An 18,716-nucleotide genomic window follows, 5' to 3' on the forward strand; every position below is an offset into this window, starting at 1 on the left:
ATATCTAAGGTACTGATGTCAAATCTAAATCACTGACTTAAGAAGAAAACCCGGCAGAGCCAATATTCAAAATGAGCAGAACAGGTCAGTGATAAGACAAGGAAAACCAGGCAGATTTAAAATTAAGCAAAATATATTTGGAGCTCTCCACAACACCTGTCCCTTCATCAAGGCAAGGGCATCACAGCTGTGCTGTGAAAACTCAGCTGCTTCTTTTAACTTTTTTCTTTCTTCTGACAAACCTGTCTGACCTCAGACCAGTGAGTTTGGGTAGTGAGACAGGCTGCAGCACTGGGAAAGCTGCACTCACACTGCACCTCTCTGTGAATGAGCAGGGCCAGACCACAGCTGCTTTCAGGTCCAGAGGTGATGGTCTGGTGTCTATGAAAAGAAGACTGGTCCCATGGTACCACAGTGAGTCAAGCTCAGTCTGCAATTGGTGAAGCAGAAGAGAGGAAGTTGTTTTCCAGGTGGACTGTCCAATTCCCTAAGTAGTTCTGAAAAAAATCCACTGGACACAAGCTTGGTAGACTGTTTTTGCTGAGCTCATGTAGCCATAAAGAGAAAAATAAAAAAAGTCTGTCCAAATACTGAACTAGAAGGCTTTCCTTTTCTTCTTTTTCCCACCTGCCACCTTATTCCTGACACCGATAGCTTCTTCTGTGTCATCATCATCATCATTCCGAGATCGCTTCTTTTCTCCCTGCTCCCGCAGCTCCTGCAATGCAATCAAAAGATTGACCAAGAGTTCTGGCACCTGAGGAAATTCAGACTACAACAGTGAGTAGAGGGACAAAAAGTCAGCACCCACCATTCGAGCAAACCTCTGGGCCTCAGCCACACGCTCTGTCAGCATCATAACTTCTTCCTCTTGCATGGGGAATGCTGGCAGCTTCTTGCCAATCAGGTGTTCAATGCGCTGGAACAGCTCTACATCATACCTGAGAAAAGACAAGACACCAGTTTGAATTGGCTGTTTTGAGAGTGCTTCAGCTGTCACCACCCACAGACATCACCCCTGATCTCCAGCCCACAGATATTGTTAGCTTGTGCTGATGGTCTCACAAGCAACTCTTAATAGCATCCGAATGATGCCATCGTTTGGGATGGCTTCACTGTATTCAGCTCACCTCTGTTCAGAAGTGTTTTGCAAAGACTTTTTTTAGACAAATACTTCAGTATGTATCAAAACGCCACACTTACTTAACCTGCATTATATATTACAAAAATGTATGTATATTATACAACCAAGTTATATACAGTTCTGCTCATTACATGCCTGCTTCTAGAATTTATCTAGACCTTTCTCCCTTCCCACCCCAAATTCTCTCCCCTTTAACTAAATAAATCCACTGGCACCTCAAAATTAGAAGTAGTATTTTCTTCTCACCCAGGATGAGGTCAGATGTGTTTCAGAGCAGAAAACATCTGGGAAGAATACGTCTGCCACATTTTAACACTTACTGTGTGACAAAGGTGATAGATTTGCCAGATCTCCCAGCTCGAGCTGTTCTCCCAACACGATGAATGTAATCCTGAAAATAATATTCTTGGTAAGCAAGAAGATATGTGCACCAAACAAAACAGAAGTTATGGGAAAGCAGTCCATATAATTTTTCTTTAGGAAAGAACAAGAAAATGGGGAAAAAATACAGCCAGGATTAAATACTCAGGACTGTGTGCAGCATTAGGATTTGAGAAGATGCCAGCTTGTGGAAACATACCTTTGGTTTCAACATTTGAATTCTTCTCCTTCAAAGGAGAAGACCACCTCCAATTATTAAGACTGCAGGACAAAAGTTGCAATATGTGACTTTGCTAATGAACAATCAATTCCTTGGAAAGCTAATATTTTAAGTGAGTCAATGCCTGCATTTTCAGTCTTGGGATCTAGTGCTCTATATAAGCGTCTTCCAGAAAAACTGTCTGGCAAGAAGATTTAAATTTGTCAAGCACAGTGAAAGGGAGGATGAATGTGAACAATTTGGAAGCATCTGATCTATTGAGTGCCTTCTGTTTACACTGTTCTAGGCTATTTTCCAGGGTTTATACTGCATTATGGAAAATAAAATACTCCCTTCTCCATGCTAGATCTGTGGAGAAAGGAAGCATCATGAGAAAGGATGTGTTCTGTGACATGGTTAGATGAGAGGGGCACAAAAACTGTAACAATGTCATTCAAGCTGCTGCCCCCAACTTGGTTTTTTTTTTTCACTTTTGTCCTTTTACAATGTCAAAAGCAGTGTCTTCAAAAGAACCACCATACTTTCTTCTGCTTGCGATGTGTAGTATCTTCAATCATTATAAAGAAAAATAGCAATTCCTGAAATGCATGTTGGTATGCTTTCCGAAACTAGGCTGGCAAACAAAGTCACACTCCTAAGATAACACTACATTTTCTGTAAGGTAGAGTAACTCATTTTTTTTCAGTTTGCTGTACTTTTGTGATATGAATGCAAAATATACTAAAGACATCTTTCTTGATCAAATCCTCATTGAACGTAATGGGAGAATTTTTTTTTTAAACACAGTTTGAAATGTTAAGGCAGACCTGGACCACAGGAACAGAGATTACTACCTGAAACTAATAATACGTTAAAACTATTTTCAAAGTCTAGAAGCCCTTTAACGTAATACAGTAACACGCACATTCTGAGTGTTGGGGGAGGCAGCGGGTCTGCCAGCAGCCTGATTGAAGAAGAATTTGGCCTTGACAAGATTCCAGTGTACCCTTGAAGAGGGAGACGTTTGCTGAAGTATAAAGATAAAAGGAACTGTGAGCAAGGGAGTAGGATGGAGGAGCCGCAATTCTGCACGTACTAAAGAGCAGAGAAGAAGAGTAAAAGCCAACCAATAGCAATGTTGAAAAACAACTGTGTAACCAACTAAATGAGCACACAGCTTTGTAAAGCATATATAGAAGAAGAGCGTAGATAATAAAGTGGAGGGCATTTTGTCTGCATCAATTGCTTGTCGTATCCGTCTCTACCACGACATCTGAGGAGAAATACAAAGACACAGAATGTCCCTCACTTCCCCTCTTCACTTACGGTATCAGTTCTACTATCCAGATGAGGCCATCCAACAAAACTGAGATACCAACTCAACTGCAGAGGCTGAACTACATCTTTTAATCTACAGAAGTGTGAACTAGACTTCCAGTCAGCAGAACAGAGAAAAGGTGTCTTTGTTCCTTTGTCTAGCTTCATTATGCCTCCTGGTGACCAGAAGTTCTCAGCCAGCACACAGACTAGCTTACCTTAGAGTGTGTAGGAATATCAAAGTTTATCACCACATCTACATGTGGGATGTCCAGACCTCTGCTTGCAACATCAGTAGCCAGCAGAATAGAACGTGCCTTTGCCTTGAACTTGTTTAGAGAGCCCAAGCGTTTATTCTGGAAGAGAGGAGGTCAAAAAGGGAATGAGTGAAAAATGCTTATTCTGGTTAATATGCTCTTGTTGAAATACTGGTACAGAAGAACTGGGGCAAATTACTCAAAAATCTCACTTCTCTAATTTCTTTTTGAACTACTACAGAATCAGTGGCAGCATTCACATTAGTTACATTTCTAGGGATCAGTCCAGTCCACTAGCTTCTCTAAGGTAGTTGTGACTCAGTATGGTGTAGCCCACTTCCCAAGTGTCTCCTGTCTACTATATTCTGTAGGGTATGCCCATACCTGACTCATCTGCCCATGGAGAGGAATGGCAGTGAACCCCAGGTTGCGGAGCAGTAGAGCAGTCCTCTGAGTATTGTTACATGTACTACAGAATATCATGAAAGAGTTTCCAGCTAGTTCATTCAAGATATAAACCAGGTAGCTGTCCTGTAAAGAAACAGACAGAGCAGAAAAAAAGTAAGCATAAGCCAGAGAAGATGACAAGATATTGGGCAGATGTGGGAACAGCAAGACAAGACACAATCAGAAGAGGGAAGAAACAGAAGTGACATTACCTTGAATTTTGAGGGGATGAAAATGTAGTACTGCTGTAGTTTTTCAACTGTCTGATATTTGGAAGAAACAGCACATTTAACAGGATTCTTCAGAGCAGCACGCTGGAGTTTTTGAACCTGGGAAGATCAATGTAAGTTAGTACCAGATGGACAGAGATCTTGTCAGAAACCTGTATTGTACAGTCTAGTCAACAGTATAGCCTGATGGAAACAGAACTAAAGCAGAATACTCTGCTCTCACCTTCTTGGTCATGGTAGCAGAAAACAGGAATGTCTTCCTGTCTCGAGGAATCACTTTTAAGATCTTATCCACCTGTAAAAATAGAAAGGAAATGGAAATGCTGAATACAACAGCAATCAAGACATAAGCCTCCTCCAAATGTAACCATCATCCAAATGAAGAGCAACGTATGTGCGCAACTTAGACTTACAGTAGGAACAAGTTTCCCCTCTTCTAAAGGGAAGGTGTGAGCTGATAGCTTGTTGATAATTAGGCATTGTGAACTCCAGAAGTCCAATAAGCAGTGCAAATATCAGACAATATTCCTGCAGGAACATGCATGTGATAGTGTTCTACACTAACTGTGTCAATGTCAGGCATGCCAGAGAAACCAGCAGATTTCAGAGACAAAATGCCTTCTACTGTCTTGCTAGTGCTCTGCAGAACTTTGTTAAGTTCTATTCTGTCCTGGTTTAGCCAGGATAGGGTTAAGTTTCCCCAGCAGTGGGGGGGAAGCTCTAGCCGGGTTATTCATATATCATGCTGACGTCACATCCTGGCGCGAACGCGGGAAGAATCGGATCGTGTGGGTGGCGCAGCCGGTTCTCTCACTGCTGTATCGGTATATACTTTGCTCTGTTCATTGTTATCACTGTTATTCTTATTGTTGCTGTTTGTTGTGTTGCTGTTGCCCTGTTGTATTAAACCTTTCCTTATCTCAGTCTCAGAGTTTTGTATTTCACTCCCTTTGTGGGGGAGGGGCAGCGGCTGCGTGGTCTCAGACCCCGGCAGGAGCTAAACCATCACATATTCCCACTGTAGACTTTTGTGCAGTTATTAGATCTTAGTTACAATTTGCTCTTAATTTCTACAGAACAGCTCAGTGTTTACTATGTGACTGTATGAAGCGATTTTAAGGGGACTCCTCTGGTGTTCCAAACTCTTCTTTTAGCAGATTCCTACCTCTGTCTCAAAATCCATGTTAAGAATCCGGTCAGCCTCATCCATCACTAGGAACTTCAGAGCTCGTAGGTTGAAGCCTTTTGTGTTCTCCAAATGATCAACTAGACGGCCAGGGGTTGCTACCAACAAAATCAAGAGAGCAAATTTAGAACGAAAGCAAAGGAAAAGATACAAAGAGGCAAGAGAGTCATATGTTACAGAAATGGGATTCTTTGCCTAAGAGAATTAAAGCCAGATTTCTTTGTGGGAAGGACTCTTTGATAGGATATCTTCAGAGTGTTTTGAAATAAGACTAATGGAGTCAGACTTGCTGAAGAATGGCCTCGGTTCCCCCTCTGCCCCTAAAAAAAAAATAAAACGCAAACCAAAACAGACTGTAGATGAGCTGTACTGAAAAGGATGAGACCAGCATTTTGAATACTTGAGGAGAATGAAAAAAAAAAGCCAAAGACAGTCTAGCAGGAATGCTTTGGAATGAGCTTCTAGCAGCAAGGCTGTTACTGGTGTATACTTTAGAAACATTAACAAGCCAGTACTCAGATCTCAGGATGAAAACAAATGAAGGATGTACTCTCACTTCTCCAAATACACAAAAGCTTTTGGTACTCTTTCTTTGGACAACTGCAGTTTGATAATACTCATACCCTGTACTCCCAGCACATTAACTTACCAATTATAATATGTGGTTTCTTGGCTAAGGCCAGAGATTGAGACATCGTGTCAATTCCGCCCACAATAACCGCTGCAGGACAAATAGAATATAGTGAATCTCTCAGCCATCCCCTGGCACCATAGTGTTTCCTCCTATTCCCTGACAGCCACAAGTCTGTACAAATGAAAGGCTACTTATCTTTACAATAATTCATTTTATTTTAGCACACCTGACCTTCCCAGGCCCACTAAGCCATATAATTATGTCCTTACTGGCCCCAGGTATTTTATTTTCACAGTTGAAGAGCTACAGGCAGAATATATTCCTTTCAGCTAAACTCAGCTGCGAAAATCTAGGAATTCTAAAAATACCCACAAAGGTTTTATGTTTGTAGAGAATATCTAAAGAGCCAACACAACAGTCTGAAGGAAAGATTAAATTACATGACACTGTAGAGAAGAGCTCTATGCAATTTCACAGGACACAAACTCACTATTGAGAAGATTCTCTTCTATTTCCATCTTTAACTGTTTGAACATAAAATGCAGAAAAGCTGCATACTACTCCATGAGGAGAAACCATACAGTCTTTCTTTCCCAAACCTGACACCAGATCTCTGTCTTCCATATCACGAACTTTTCTGACCTTTTGTTCAACCCTCCATAAAAATACTCTACTTTTTCCCTTTGCAATCTAGAATTGACAAACTTCAGTCTTCAGAAAAACCGCTCCAACATCACAAAGCTACTTACTACTGTGGACACCAATGGAGGATCCAAGAGCTTCAAACTGCTCTGAGATTTGGAAGGCCAGCTCCCTTGTTGGTGTGAGGACAAGAGCAAATAATCGCTGAGGTGTTTCCAGCAGTGCTTGAAGAATTGGCAAAGCAAAGGCTCCTGTTTTTCCAGAGCCAGTTTCTGCCAGTCCAATGATATCTCTGCCTACATGGAGCACAAAAGACGACAAAAAAATCTTACAAATCTAGACCAGAGAAAGAAGTCTTTAAAGCACAGTGCAAGAAAGCACAAGAATTCCCTAAGTGTAGAAAAAGACATACAATGGGTAATAAAGAACAAAGGGTCAAACCAAAGAATTTCAGGACATCTCTGCAGCACTTTCAGAGAGTGTGACTTCATTTGTACAATAATTACAGTCTCGATCCTTTCCATTCTCTAGTTAAATGTCTGCCAATACACAGGTTTTCATACAAATTTCAGGTTCAAAAAAAGCTTTATTATTTCTCAAATCTGTCAGTTTACAGCATATTGCTTCTATCTGGGTAAACAGTCTAGACCAACTGTTGCCTGTTCACTGGCTTACAAGGAATTAGACTCGTGTTCAAGACCTACGTCATACCAACTACAAGACAACAGCACTACCAAACCTCACTTTCCACAAGCCAAAATCAATTCTGTGCCATTGACTAAGAGAGTAATCTAAACCAGCTTGCAGCAGGAAGGATTAGAACAGCAAGTCCTCTACCCAAAACCAGTACAGGCAACAGGGTAGAATTCATCAGTAGAAATCATTCTGACGTCCTAAACTCCTACATCTGAGAAGAACATACTGCTAACAGCCTTAAAGTGGAGACAAGTTCTCAGGAATGCAATCTTATTTTTGCTTTTTTCAAGAGAATCTTGTACGTGGAGTAGAAGAGTCTGACAACAGTTAAGTACTAGGACAGAGTAGACACTGAAAGTTTACTCCCACTCTGTCACTACGCTGTTCTGTTCCTGCTTAACAGTGTTTAGGGTTTTTTTTTTTAAAAAAAAAAAACCCGAAACACAAACTAAATATTCTAGAGGCAGAAATGTTTGCCGAATTCAGTAATCTATTTTCCTGTAATTCCAGAATGTTTACAGAAAGTCACCGTGGTTTGGCTATTACTCACTCCAGAAATCTAATTTCAAAGAATTGCCTGCTCACAGCAAAGCAGATTATATAAATTATGTAATCAGTTAAGGCACCTATAATTTCAGACACACACTTCTATCAGAAGTTTCCTGTGTATCCCTGACCATTTCATAAAGAAAGTGGTCAATGTAGACTAGCAGCTCAAGTGATTAACAATAATTTTATTTAACATGGAGTGTAGGAACTACACAACAGTAGTGAACACTCAAGAACCCATTTTACCCATTTGAAAGTTTGCAATTGCAGGCAGTGTTATAGGGCAAATTAGTATTCCAAACTCAACCTCGGAAGGACACCAGAATGAACAAAGAGACTACTTCTGGACAGATACCTTCAATGATGAAGTGAGAATGCTTACATCCCTGCCACTTACTTTTCACTCAGCAAAATTCATTCACATAGAGCTCCCAGGGCATCCCTAGATTCTGGATCAGAGAAGCACACTGCTCACCTTGGAGAGCCACTGGAATAGCCTCAACTTGGATCTTTGTTGGCATCTTCCATCCTAACTGGTCACAAGCTTCACACAGGACATCTGTCACTCCCTGAACATTAGTGAAAAGAGAAAAGGGAAACAGACATCACCAAGGAGACCTAAATTAAATCACATAGTTAAGTTAAATACATACAGCAACAGAGTCAAGCTCATCTCTAGCAGAGACAAACCTCATCAGGCCCTCAATGCAACTACCCAAAAGGGCAGGCTACGCACAGTGATCCCCACGTCCATTAGTACTTCAGATTTCCTCAGAACTGTTAGAGGTGACTGCCATCAGTAAGAAACTCGTCATTTTTTCCCTAGTTTACACAAGGAACTTTCCACACACACCCAGCTGTCTCTCTTTTGCTCTGAGGGTATCCCATGAGCATGGAAAAAGGAAAACGCCTGGGCAAGGTAACACAACTGAAAATACAGGCAGCGGCTGAGGAGCGCAGACCGGAGCAGCAATGTCAACCTCACCGGAGTAGAGGCCTGAATAAACCAGAGCTCCTGCCCGGGCACAGCACCACGCCACGCCCGCGAGTCGACGCGGCGACGGCGGCACACGCGTCTGCCACCGCGCACCGGGGACTCCGCCGGGTCTGAGGCCGCCTCCAGCCTGCGAAGGGCCGCAGCCCGGCGCCGTGCCAAGCGCGGCGGGGCGGTGTGGGGCACGGCCTGGCACACGGCGCTGTGCGAGGAGCTCCCGCCCGCCCGGACTGATACGCGGGACGGGGGCAGAGAGCAGCAGGGGCAGGAGGGCGCTCCTCAGAACAGGAGAGGGAATAGCGAGGGAAGAAACGGCTCCAGCCCAGCCTCACCAGATCCTTGAAGCTCCGTGGCTCTTCTACCTCCGGCTCCGCCGCCTGCCCTTCCTCATCTCCTGCCGCCATTTTAGACAGTCCCCATCCGGGAAGCGCAGAGCTCTCTGGGAGTTGTAGTCCCGCCCCGGCGGCATTAGGGGATTTGTAGTTCGTAGGAAAGAGCCAATGGGAGCGGGCGGGGTGGGGTTCGAGCGGCCACGCGCGGCGGCCGTTACCCGTCGGGGCGGTCGCTTTTGCTGCTGCTGGCGGTGGCTGGAGCCGGGCCGGTGCTCCGAGAGGGCGGGCGGCGCTGCCGCGCCGTCACAGTGCTGCGACGGTGGTAGCGCTGCTATGAGGTACAGGCGGTCTCATTTTCTTGAGGTCAGAAGGTGTCTTCTGCCTCCGGAGTTCTTCAGAGCGCGGCTCTCTGGGAAGTGGGTGTAATGCTCGGGGCACCAAGCGCAGTCATTTTCTCTCCCGATGTAAACGAGCCGACGTCGGCTGAGTTGCCATGTCTGTGGAAACATCCTGACTCTGCACAAGGCTCTTAGCACATTTGAGGAGGCCTTTCATCTAAATGTGTTCAAGGCTTGTTTTCTTTAAACTTAATTGGGATTACGCTTCTGCAAGGGGGGGGTGATTTTTGTGACAAGTGCTGTGCTTTGCTAAGTTAGAAACTGTGGGTGGATTTTCACCGAACTCCAGAGAGGTCTCCAGGGAAGGGGAAGGTACGGAGCTGTAGCCACTTGTATTGGGATAAGAGCACACTGAATTGTGTGAAAACTGCGTGAAAACCTGCGTGCTTGGCACTAACCGCAAATGGCTAAGCCTTTGGCCTGCAGCTCGGCATTAGCATTGCTTAGGCAGTGTGCGTGATGGTGCTCTCTATTCATAAATTCTACAATTGTGAAAGAACAAGACAAAATGAGCTAGCCTGCCACAAAAATACAGGAATATATATAAACTTGCAGATATAATACATGTAAAGAGCAAATTAACTTATTCAGAAGTGCTAGTATGAAACATTTTGAGGGGAAAAAAAGAAAAGTCAAGAACTGTCACTGTTCCACCTTGTTTTCTTGTTTATGGTAATTGCCAGTGTGCAACTTTGAAGTGCCAGAAATACATAAAATAAACTGAACTGTGGCAACTCACAGCATGTTATGTAATACATTAATAATGTAATAATGTACTGTGTATGTGTATATATATGTATATGTAATAATGTAATTAATAATGTAATAGGGGATGGGAATAGATGCAAACACTCCCCCAGCTCTCTTGATAGTTGCAGTTGAGACTCAGGCAGGGGCCCTGCAAGTGCATTGGGAGAGGTGAAAATGGTGATGGGTTTAGTGCCCTTTGACGGAGAGCAGCATCAGAATGTTATGTTGTGATGGTAGTTCCTGAGCTCATTGGTTTCCATCTGGTCTGGGTGTGGTGCCTCTGATCTGTAGTCCCAATGCTGATTGCAGAGGAGCAACCTTGCAGCTAGGTGAACCTCCTTTGTTTTAGGGAAAAGGATGCTAATGTATCCAAGAGCTTTGGCTTCGAAAGGACAGCAGAGCCAACTGCAAAGTGGAATGCATGACTGCATTTCTGAGCAGACCTCCCTCTCTCTTGCTGGTTGGGAAGCCTGGCTGGATGTGCTCGCAGTGGAAACGCTGACGTACCTGAGCATCTGTCACTGGATTCCAAGCAAGCAATTTCCTCTGCTCCCAGAACAATGAGGAAAGTGAGAGGAAATCCGAACAAACTCTCTGCGTGACAGGGAAAGGAGAGGAAACCTGAAACAATTCACTGGGCAGCAGTGGAAATGAAACTCCTGCATCCCACTGTGCTCAGGAGCAATGATTTTAAAATAATAAATTAAAAAAACCCAACAACACCAAAAAAACTCAGAAAGAAAAACCCAGTGTAGATTCTAGTTATGATCATATGTTTCAAAAATTACAGCAGTCTGAGCCATGAGTTTGCCATATATCATTAGTGCTAAAGGTTAAGCCTGGCCAGCACTTAGACATGAACTCTTATAAGGGTCACTGAGATGCCTCAGGAAATGGAGCTGGGGATGTGACGGGAAGTCACTGCTTGTGATTTTTTGTTGAACTCATTGTCCATATAATATGGTAGGAGCTGTTTCTGGTGAAATTCCAGTTTGGGTAATTCCCTTTTGTCAGTAGATGTATTTGAATAAAAGCTCCCTCCTGTCCTGAACTGCTGTTGGGAGCACTCGTGTGATAAAACAAATACCACTTCTAAATGGTGATTCCCTTTTTGTGCTTTTCAGCACACTGCAGATTATACTGGATTTAGAAATTTTCACTCCAGGGCTTTTAGACATTGCTTTTGACCAAATACGTCCCTAGCCCTACTCAGGGCTAGGCTCAGTCTTCCTTAGAGCAGATGGGCTGGGAGCATCCGCAGCAGATGAATTTTAGTGCAGGTATAATGCCAACTGTTTCATAAGGGATGCATAATAAGACAAGATGGACTGTGTGTATAGTAGGTCACAGTTAATGGTAAATGGTCCTGTCTACCCTCTGGGAGACTATTGGATATCCTGACTCCCTGACTTTACTTGGGGTCCTTTGTCATAGACACCTTTTTATGCTTTCTAAACATAGTATGGGACTTTGTGTTAAAATTATGTTTACATTGAATCATTCCTCCCTGCAGCAGTTTTGATAAAAGGGGGGTAAAAATGGCATCAGAAGGCCAGGCTTCATAACTGCCAGCCCAGGCTAAACATCAAATCACACACATACCCTTCTCCCCCTGCTGCCTAGCTACCAAAGGAAGGGTTCCACGAGCATATCTACTACTTTGAAGGGTAAATAATATAACTACTAGCAAAAAACCCGCTTATCAAAGACAGTTTTCCCAAATGTTGCTTGTGACTCTAAGGGAGTCACAATATTGGAACTAAGCCAATACTAATACTGGCATAGGTGAACCCCTGTCTTAGCCCAGGTCACTTGCTTCTGGTGCTTTCTTGGTACAAGTTCTGGTGCTCATCTGACCCAGCAGTGAGCTGTTTCAGGGAGGAAGAGGAGTAAGAAATGAATCTTACCCCCAAATCTGGTAGAGTTCTGCCAGCACAGCTCCGAAAGCTGGCTCCCCAGGGTATCACGAGATCCAGTGCTTACTGCATGGGTGGAGAGAGACATGCTCAGAGCTGGGTGAGGAGGATCTGATCACCTTCTGCCCTGTCTGCTAGCTGCTAGATCAAGAGTAGTTGAGTTGTGAGGGCTTAGACTTAGATTCACAGGACAACCTGGCTTAGAAAGTATCCAAGAGCACTGGATGGGTTTTGGAGCAAATGAAGTCACACAGGTCCTCTGCCTTGTGTAGGATTAGAGATCTTCCAGCCTGCAAGGCCCAGTCTTCGCGTGAGCCTCCCTTTGCATTCCTAGCAAACCAACCCAGGGAGGGGACTGTGCTGAGACCTGGTCAGGAGGGTGTGGTACTTTGGGCTCAATTACACTTGCACAGCAGTGCTGTGCAACAACTCAGATCCTGACTTTGAGTGAAGGGTTAGCCTAGGGGAAAACAGAAGCAGAATTTTTTGCCTGTGTGGCTGAGATGGGAACCAAATTATCTGATTTGTCCCCAGCTGCTGAAACAGCAGCTATGATTGGAGTGCAGGACTGTGTTGAGCAGAGAAAACCAGCCCTTGTGAAGATCTGAGCTCTCAAATTCAGATCCTTCTGCCAACTAGATTAGTCTGTTCAGAGCTGGTTTTGTTCCTATGCTCTTCCCTGTGTGTGGATGTGTGGACAAAGCTGCATTGCCAGAAAACTGGGCAGGAGGTAGAAATATATGTTACATAATTTTCTTTGTGAGGATAAAACCAGCCATCTCAGAAGCCTGGTGAAGTTGTAACTGATCTGGTGGAGTTAGCTGGTGATATGCTGGAGCACTAGAAAAAAATTTGCATTGTATCTGCCTTTGCATAGTGTGCAGTTCACACTCCCAAAACACACTTACATGCTCACCCATACACACCTCAGTGTTTGCATGTCAGAGACCAACATCCACAGTGTACATGGACTAATGTGCACACCAGGATATGCACTCACACAGGCATAAACACATACACTCATACACAAATGCCAGCTGTGTGGCATGGAGTTGATGACCTCATTTTCCATTCTCACCTTCTGAACATGTCCAGCTGTTCATATCGATTCCCTGGCTCCAGTGCCTGGAGCATGAAATGGACCAGGGTGAGCCAGGGGGCAGAAATGTGATCACATGCACGTGTCCAGAGAGACACTGACACAAAAGTGCTTCATATTTATTTAATCAAACTAGCAGTGTACTTGTTCATTTCTGGCAAACAGGCTTGAGCATTACAAGCATCTGAGTCACACTCTGAGGGACCAAAGCTTTTGTTCTCCTTATGTGTAAAAACAAATGCTGATGTCATGAGAGGAAGAGACAAAAGGGAACGAGAATTCAAATTTTGTGAGATGGAGTGTTGCCCTTCCTAAGAGTTTGCTCAGTGTTACAGAATTAGAGAGTGAGTTTTTCTAATCACTTTGATTCATACATCTGCAGGGAAGTTTCCCTTATCCACTGGTGCATACTTGTGGACGTGGAATTATCCCTGCATTAACTTGTCTAGTCGTCTCAAGCTAGTTTCTGGGGTCTCTTCCTTGTACCTCTTCCACGTACTGACTTGATCCCCATCATCACCATACTTGAGCACTTTTCAGTATTTGTCCCAGAAACATACTTGTGAGGTAAGGAAGTGCTACTATCCCCATTTTTAGACAGAGAACTGAGACACTGAGGGGTCAGAAATCACAAAGGACATATTTAGCAGAACAGTCACTTGAAACAGGGTCCCCGTCTTTCCTCCTGCTTCGTAAATGCTCTGCCACTGAATCATCCTCCTCCTTTGCACCCCTCTTGAGTATTAGTACCAATATATATTTTGCTAACATGAAGCCTTCCCTGGGAAGCATTGCTAGGAGTATGTCCACCTCTCCATGAGTGCTGCCTCCTCCCTCACAGACAAACCACTGTGGGTCTCACAGGCTGCTTGACTGCATGGAGAGTGGCATCTCCACCTCTCCGATGTGCTCCCATCACAGCTGGGCTCCAGCTCAGTCCAGTAACACCAACCTATGCTTCCCTCCTTGCTTTCTTCCACCAGTGCCCTGAGGCAGGCTCTTGTCCCAGGGTCACTGACCTGTCCTTCTCCCTGTTTTGGTTCTTAAGATCTGTCCCTGATTGACTGTGTTTCACCTATTTTATAACTACCAGCATTCAGGCCATGCTTTCCTTTTCCTACAGGGACTTGCCCTCCCTCATAGCCAAAGAACAGGTAACTTGCTCTCACATGCCACAGACTTGCTTTGCCTCCAAGAACAGCTGCTTTCCTTTGGAGCAGAGGCCTCTTTATAGAAGAGAAAAAGTATACATCTTTAAATACAATATCAAAACCTTAAAATAATCCTATGTAAATAAATAGAACACAAAGATCGCAGTTCTCAGCCTGGAGAGTTTTCTTTAAAAGGGATAACAATTTCTGGCCCTGCTATTTCACCCTGGGATGATGGGCCATCCATACAGTCTGTCGTATCTGGAGCTCTTTCCTTCAAAAGCCTTTCCAGATGTACCTTGGTAATAGGACTGTAGTCTGCTGGAAATTGGCAGCTGCTGGCTTTTTGAGGGTACCCTAGCCCTTTTAGCATTCATAGATTCATAACTTATTTACAAACCAGGTTCAGTCAGCACCAGGACTGCCCGGGTTTCACCAGGCTCCTGACCTGCTTCTTTTTGCTGCCTTGGGGAAGCAGGGCCGGGGAGATGGCTGGGGAAACATGGGTCTGAGGAACAGCCACCTACCCCTGCCTTCAGGCTCTGAAATCTGCTGCTGTGTGCACAATAGTCCACGTGTCCATCATAACCTCCAACCTGAATCAGGTGCTACTGTCAGTTGGTGGGGGGTGTGTGTGTGTAAGTTTTAGCTTCCTATCAGGAAGGAGTTTGTGTTCAGATATAGATAAGGCACATGACAGATGTGCACACCTGTGTGGATTAGCACCACCAATATTATGATAGGAACAGGTAGCAGTGCTAACGGTGACAATTAATAATGTAATGTCTCCAAGCCCAGTTTTAATTATTGGGCAAACATTGTTTCAGCTGGATGGTCTCAGAATCTCAGCAGTGGTTTTAGCATCCAAGTTGAGTCTCCTTGTGCATGGGGAAAGCTCTGTCCTGGACTCAAGAAGTTCACAGACTTCATCCATTGCCCTGGTGCAGGTCTCAAGGTTGGCAGCCAGCTTCTGGATTTTGGCCTTCAGCACAGCCTGGCTCACTTTTGTGACCTCCTTTGTGTATTCTGGCACGAGGAAGCTGTGGGAGCCGCAGAAGACCATGAAGCAGACGGAGTTGTACAGTGAGATGGAGGCCCTCTTCTCTGACTGGCGCAGTGTGGGGTCCCCTGGGCCCTGCCCACGGCGGAGGAACTCCAGGCAGCCGAGTATTTCCCTCATCTGTTTCCGACAAGTCACTGCGATTTCCTGCACCTTCCTCACCTCCCGGGAATTGCAGAGCACTAAAGAGAGATCGGAGGTGATGCTGACGGCCCCCCCGGCTGTGGCCAGGCCCAGACCCACAGCTGACGCCAGGAGAGAGGCTCCCAGCGTCACTGGGCTCAGGGACAGCCCCACAATGGCTGTGACTGCTCCTGCAGCAGTCAGGGTGCTTCCGCTGACATTGGCAATCAGGGACCTTTTGCGGAGCTTGTTGAGTTTACGAGCCACCTTGTGAAGGTGAGCAATTTGGCCACGCAGCCTCTGTCTCTGATCCAGCAGCGCTATGTGGAAGTGGTGTGTGGGGTCTAGTGTTTGGGGAAAAGCAGCACCGTTCCTCTCCATGGCCTCTGTCCAGAAACAGAAAAGGCTGGGTTGGGATTTATGTTAAAAAAACCCATGAGACATGCTCAGCCTGGACCACCATTTCAGGGATGGCATCCAGCCAATTGTTTTTTTTTCTTCATCCAGCTACATGAAAGGTTTGCTGTCTGCACACACGTACACACTCACGTACACACACACACACATGCACATACACACAGGTACATTTAATTACCATATTCCCCTGTAACTTTAAGACAGATGAACTTTTAAATGTTTTTTCTTGTTCCTTGAGAAGACTAAAATATCTTAAGGGCTGGAGTCAGATGTGCTGTTGTTATTACCTCTGTGAAGACACAAAACATCTCTTCCAACCCTGGGGACAGAAATTCCCTTGAGATTAAGTGACTCAGCACCCAGAGCATTAATGCTGCCAGAACTAATATGTTGTCCCCATGATGGGATTCAGAGGATCTGCAATATTCAAGGGCATCTTTCAGAAGAAAAGTCAGGTTCTGAGGAGGTGAAATCCACCCATCCCGGGTTGCTATTTAGGGGTCATTTCCCATTAAAGGAGGACAGAGGGAAGCAGCTGAGGGGTGTCAAGGTCTGACTTTTCTCTCTAGGAGGTGAGAAGCTCATTGATGCCTCACATGGGTATTATGAACATCCTTTCTTTAAGCCTAGGCAACTCAAGGTCCTGCAGCATTTTTTTCCTATTGTAACCTGGCGTCAGGATCTGGACAGAGATGGGAACCATTGTTCTGTGGTACTGGTCCAACCTATGGTAGTAGATCCCCAGTGACAGTGGCAAGAAGGCCTATGGACCTTGTTTATAAGAAGGGTGCATCAGAAAAGTGAGCTCACTTTCAGTGCGCACTCCCTTGGGGATGGGGGAACAGGAGAAATGCAGGGGCTTGTGAATAGAAAAGGCTTGAAAACTGCTGGCTATGGCAACCTCCCCTGGAAGAGTGTTTTCCCTTCGAGAGGGTAAATCTTCAGAGTTTTGATGCTAGGCTATCTCTGTTCGCTGTCTCTGTTGTTTGTTACAAGGGTAGAAATCAATGTTCCAATAAACATTTGCAAGTTGCTCTAGGGCTGCAAAGTGCTTTACAAAGAAAGCCTTAACCCTGTTTACATATAGGGCAACTGAGGCAAAGGAGGCAACAGGAGTGATGTAGCATTGCCAGTTGTCTGGTTGGAGCAGAGCTTTTGTGCTCCACAACACTGCACTGTGCACAAGACTGTGCTGCGTCTGCACCTAGCAAAGTCTAGCCATGGAGCTAAGAAGCTGCAGTCCATAATGCCCTCGTAGACAAAAGAAGTCTCTGTAGCAGAAAGACCCTCTCCGAGAGCCAACTAAGCAAAACTATTCATTGCTGAAGCCACCTTTTCACTGCTAAGTCTTCTCTACAGTGTGAACTGGAGGTGCCTGGTCCCTCACACAGGCACACTATATAGTTAGGATCCTTGGGGCTTTCATTCTGCAGAATCCCTGTGGTTCAGAAGGAGGAAACCTTCTACCATAAAGAGTCTTTCCATCCTGAAGTGTGTAAGTGAATAATTCTCACTGCAATTTTTTCCCTCTATTTGTCCTAACCCATCTCACACAGAAACCTTTAGGACCTCCCCCTATGCCCTTCAGAATGATGACTCCAGTCTCTCTTGGTATCATGGGGCCATTTGAGCCACTTAGTACATTGTGCTTTTCTTAGCTGGAGGCAGCATCCTCTTATTTTTTACACTATAGTCAGAGATGAAGCTGAAAGCCCAAGGACTAACACTAAGCTAAATGGATGCCGGCATTAAAATGAACAATGAGCATATCATCAATAACTTAACAATAGATCAATATGATGATCATTAATATATCGATTCCTGTAGCCTCTTAACAATTTGTTCTGCAGATTTTCTTGCTGAGAACAGTCTCAGGTAATAACAGTGGCCATCTCACTGCGGTTAGTAGAACAGTCATTCAATATACAGCATAAGCCGTACAGTGATGCATGTCTTTTGAATACACTGATTTATGTCAGCAGAAAGGAAAACAAAACCAACTCCTGCTCTTAGAGAAAAATCTCCCCAATAATAAATGCATACATTAGTCCAAAACCTTCAAACACTTTCCTAATACAGTACTGAGAGACTACAAAAAATACTGGTTCAAACTTACCTTTAGTTTCCAGCTGACCTCCCCAAAGACAAATTTTGATCTGTTTCTGGAGGAGACCAATTTATAGCTCCTGTGGACCAATTGCTGTGATGGGAATGCTTTGCCTCATACTGGGAGTTTGCCATTTCCTGCTCTCCCTTGTGCAGAAGGATGTGACACACTGGAAAGTGACCTGCGGGACAGCGAGCACACATCATGTTCAGGAAACGATCCCTGCAAATGAACATTGTGTGTTTGCTTTTCCTGAAGTGTAGGGGGAAAAAAAATTTTAAAAATCTCAGCCTTTTCCTGGCGCTGAGCTAGTTCAGCCATTCCCCCCAGGGAACAGTTGCCTTTCCTTTCCCTGAAATAGTAACTGACTTTACTCTGTGCTGGAGCCGCCAATTGCTTGATGACTGAAGTTTCCCCCAACCACAGGTTTAGAGCCAGTGGATCATCAGTCAGCCAACTACTTCATTCAAGGCCAGTGTACTTTTAAAATCTCAGCTCTTTGGGACAATCGTGTGTGTGTGACTGGCTGGAGCACAGCAGTGCTGTGTGAGAGCTCCGGCAGTGCTCCACTCCATAAAAGGGAAGCAGCTCCACAGCAAGATGATTGCTCTGAATTCCCATTCCTTCTCCTTCTGAGTAGATAAAACCATGCAGCATCTTGCAAAAGGAGTGATATCCCTGTATTTT

The 18,716-nt window shown here is 44.6% G+C and overlaps 2 protein-coding genes across 2 annotated transcripts; both read right to left on the reverse strand.

The window, feature by feature from the left end:
* Nucleotides 1–115: 115 nt before the first annotated feature.
* DDX47 (DEAD-box helicase 47) lies at nucleotides 116–9,160 on the reverse strand. The gene is given in 13 exon segments (XM_074826861.1): nucleotides 116–718; nucleotides 812–941; nucleotides 1,465–1,535; nucleotides 3,260–3,397; nucleotides 3,683–3,829; nucleotides 3,958–4,074; nucleotides 4,199–4,270; nucleotides 5,141–5,259; nucleotides 5,811–5,882; nucleotides 6,545–6,733; nucleotides 8,158–8,251; nucleotides 9,009–9,088; nucleotides 9,091–9,160. Coding segments are annotated over 13 exon segments (1,407 nt in total). The 5' UTR covers nucleotides 9,146–9,160; the 3' UTR covers nucleotides 116–595.
* Nucleotides 9,161–13,280: 4,120 nt separating this feature from the next.
* On the reverse strand, nucleotides 13,281–18,123 carry APOLD1 (apolipoprotein L domain containing 1). Its single transcript, XM_074826868.1, has 2 exons — nucleotides 18,039–18,123; nucleotides 13,281–15,891 (listed from the first exon to the last, which is right to left on the reverse strand). The coding sequence occupies exon 2, from the start codon at nucleotides 15,884–15,886 to the stop codon at nucleotides 15,146–15,148; it is 741 nt and encodes a 246-aa protein (XP_074682969.1). The 5' UTR covers nucleotides 15,887–15,891; nucleotides 18,039–18,123; the 3' UTR covers nucleotides 13,281–15,145.
* Nucleotides 18,124–18,716: the final 593 nt, after the last annotated feature.

Source organism: Strix aluco, chromosome 5 (genome assembly GCF_031877795.1).
Source record: "Strix aluco isolate bStrAlu1 chromosome 5, bStrAlu1.hap1, whole genome shotgun sequence".
NCBI lineage: Eukaryota > Metazoa > Chordata > Aves > Strigiformes > Strigidae > Strix > Strix aluco.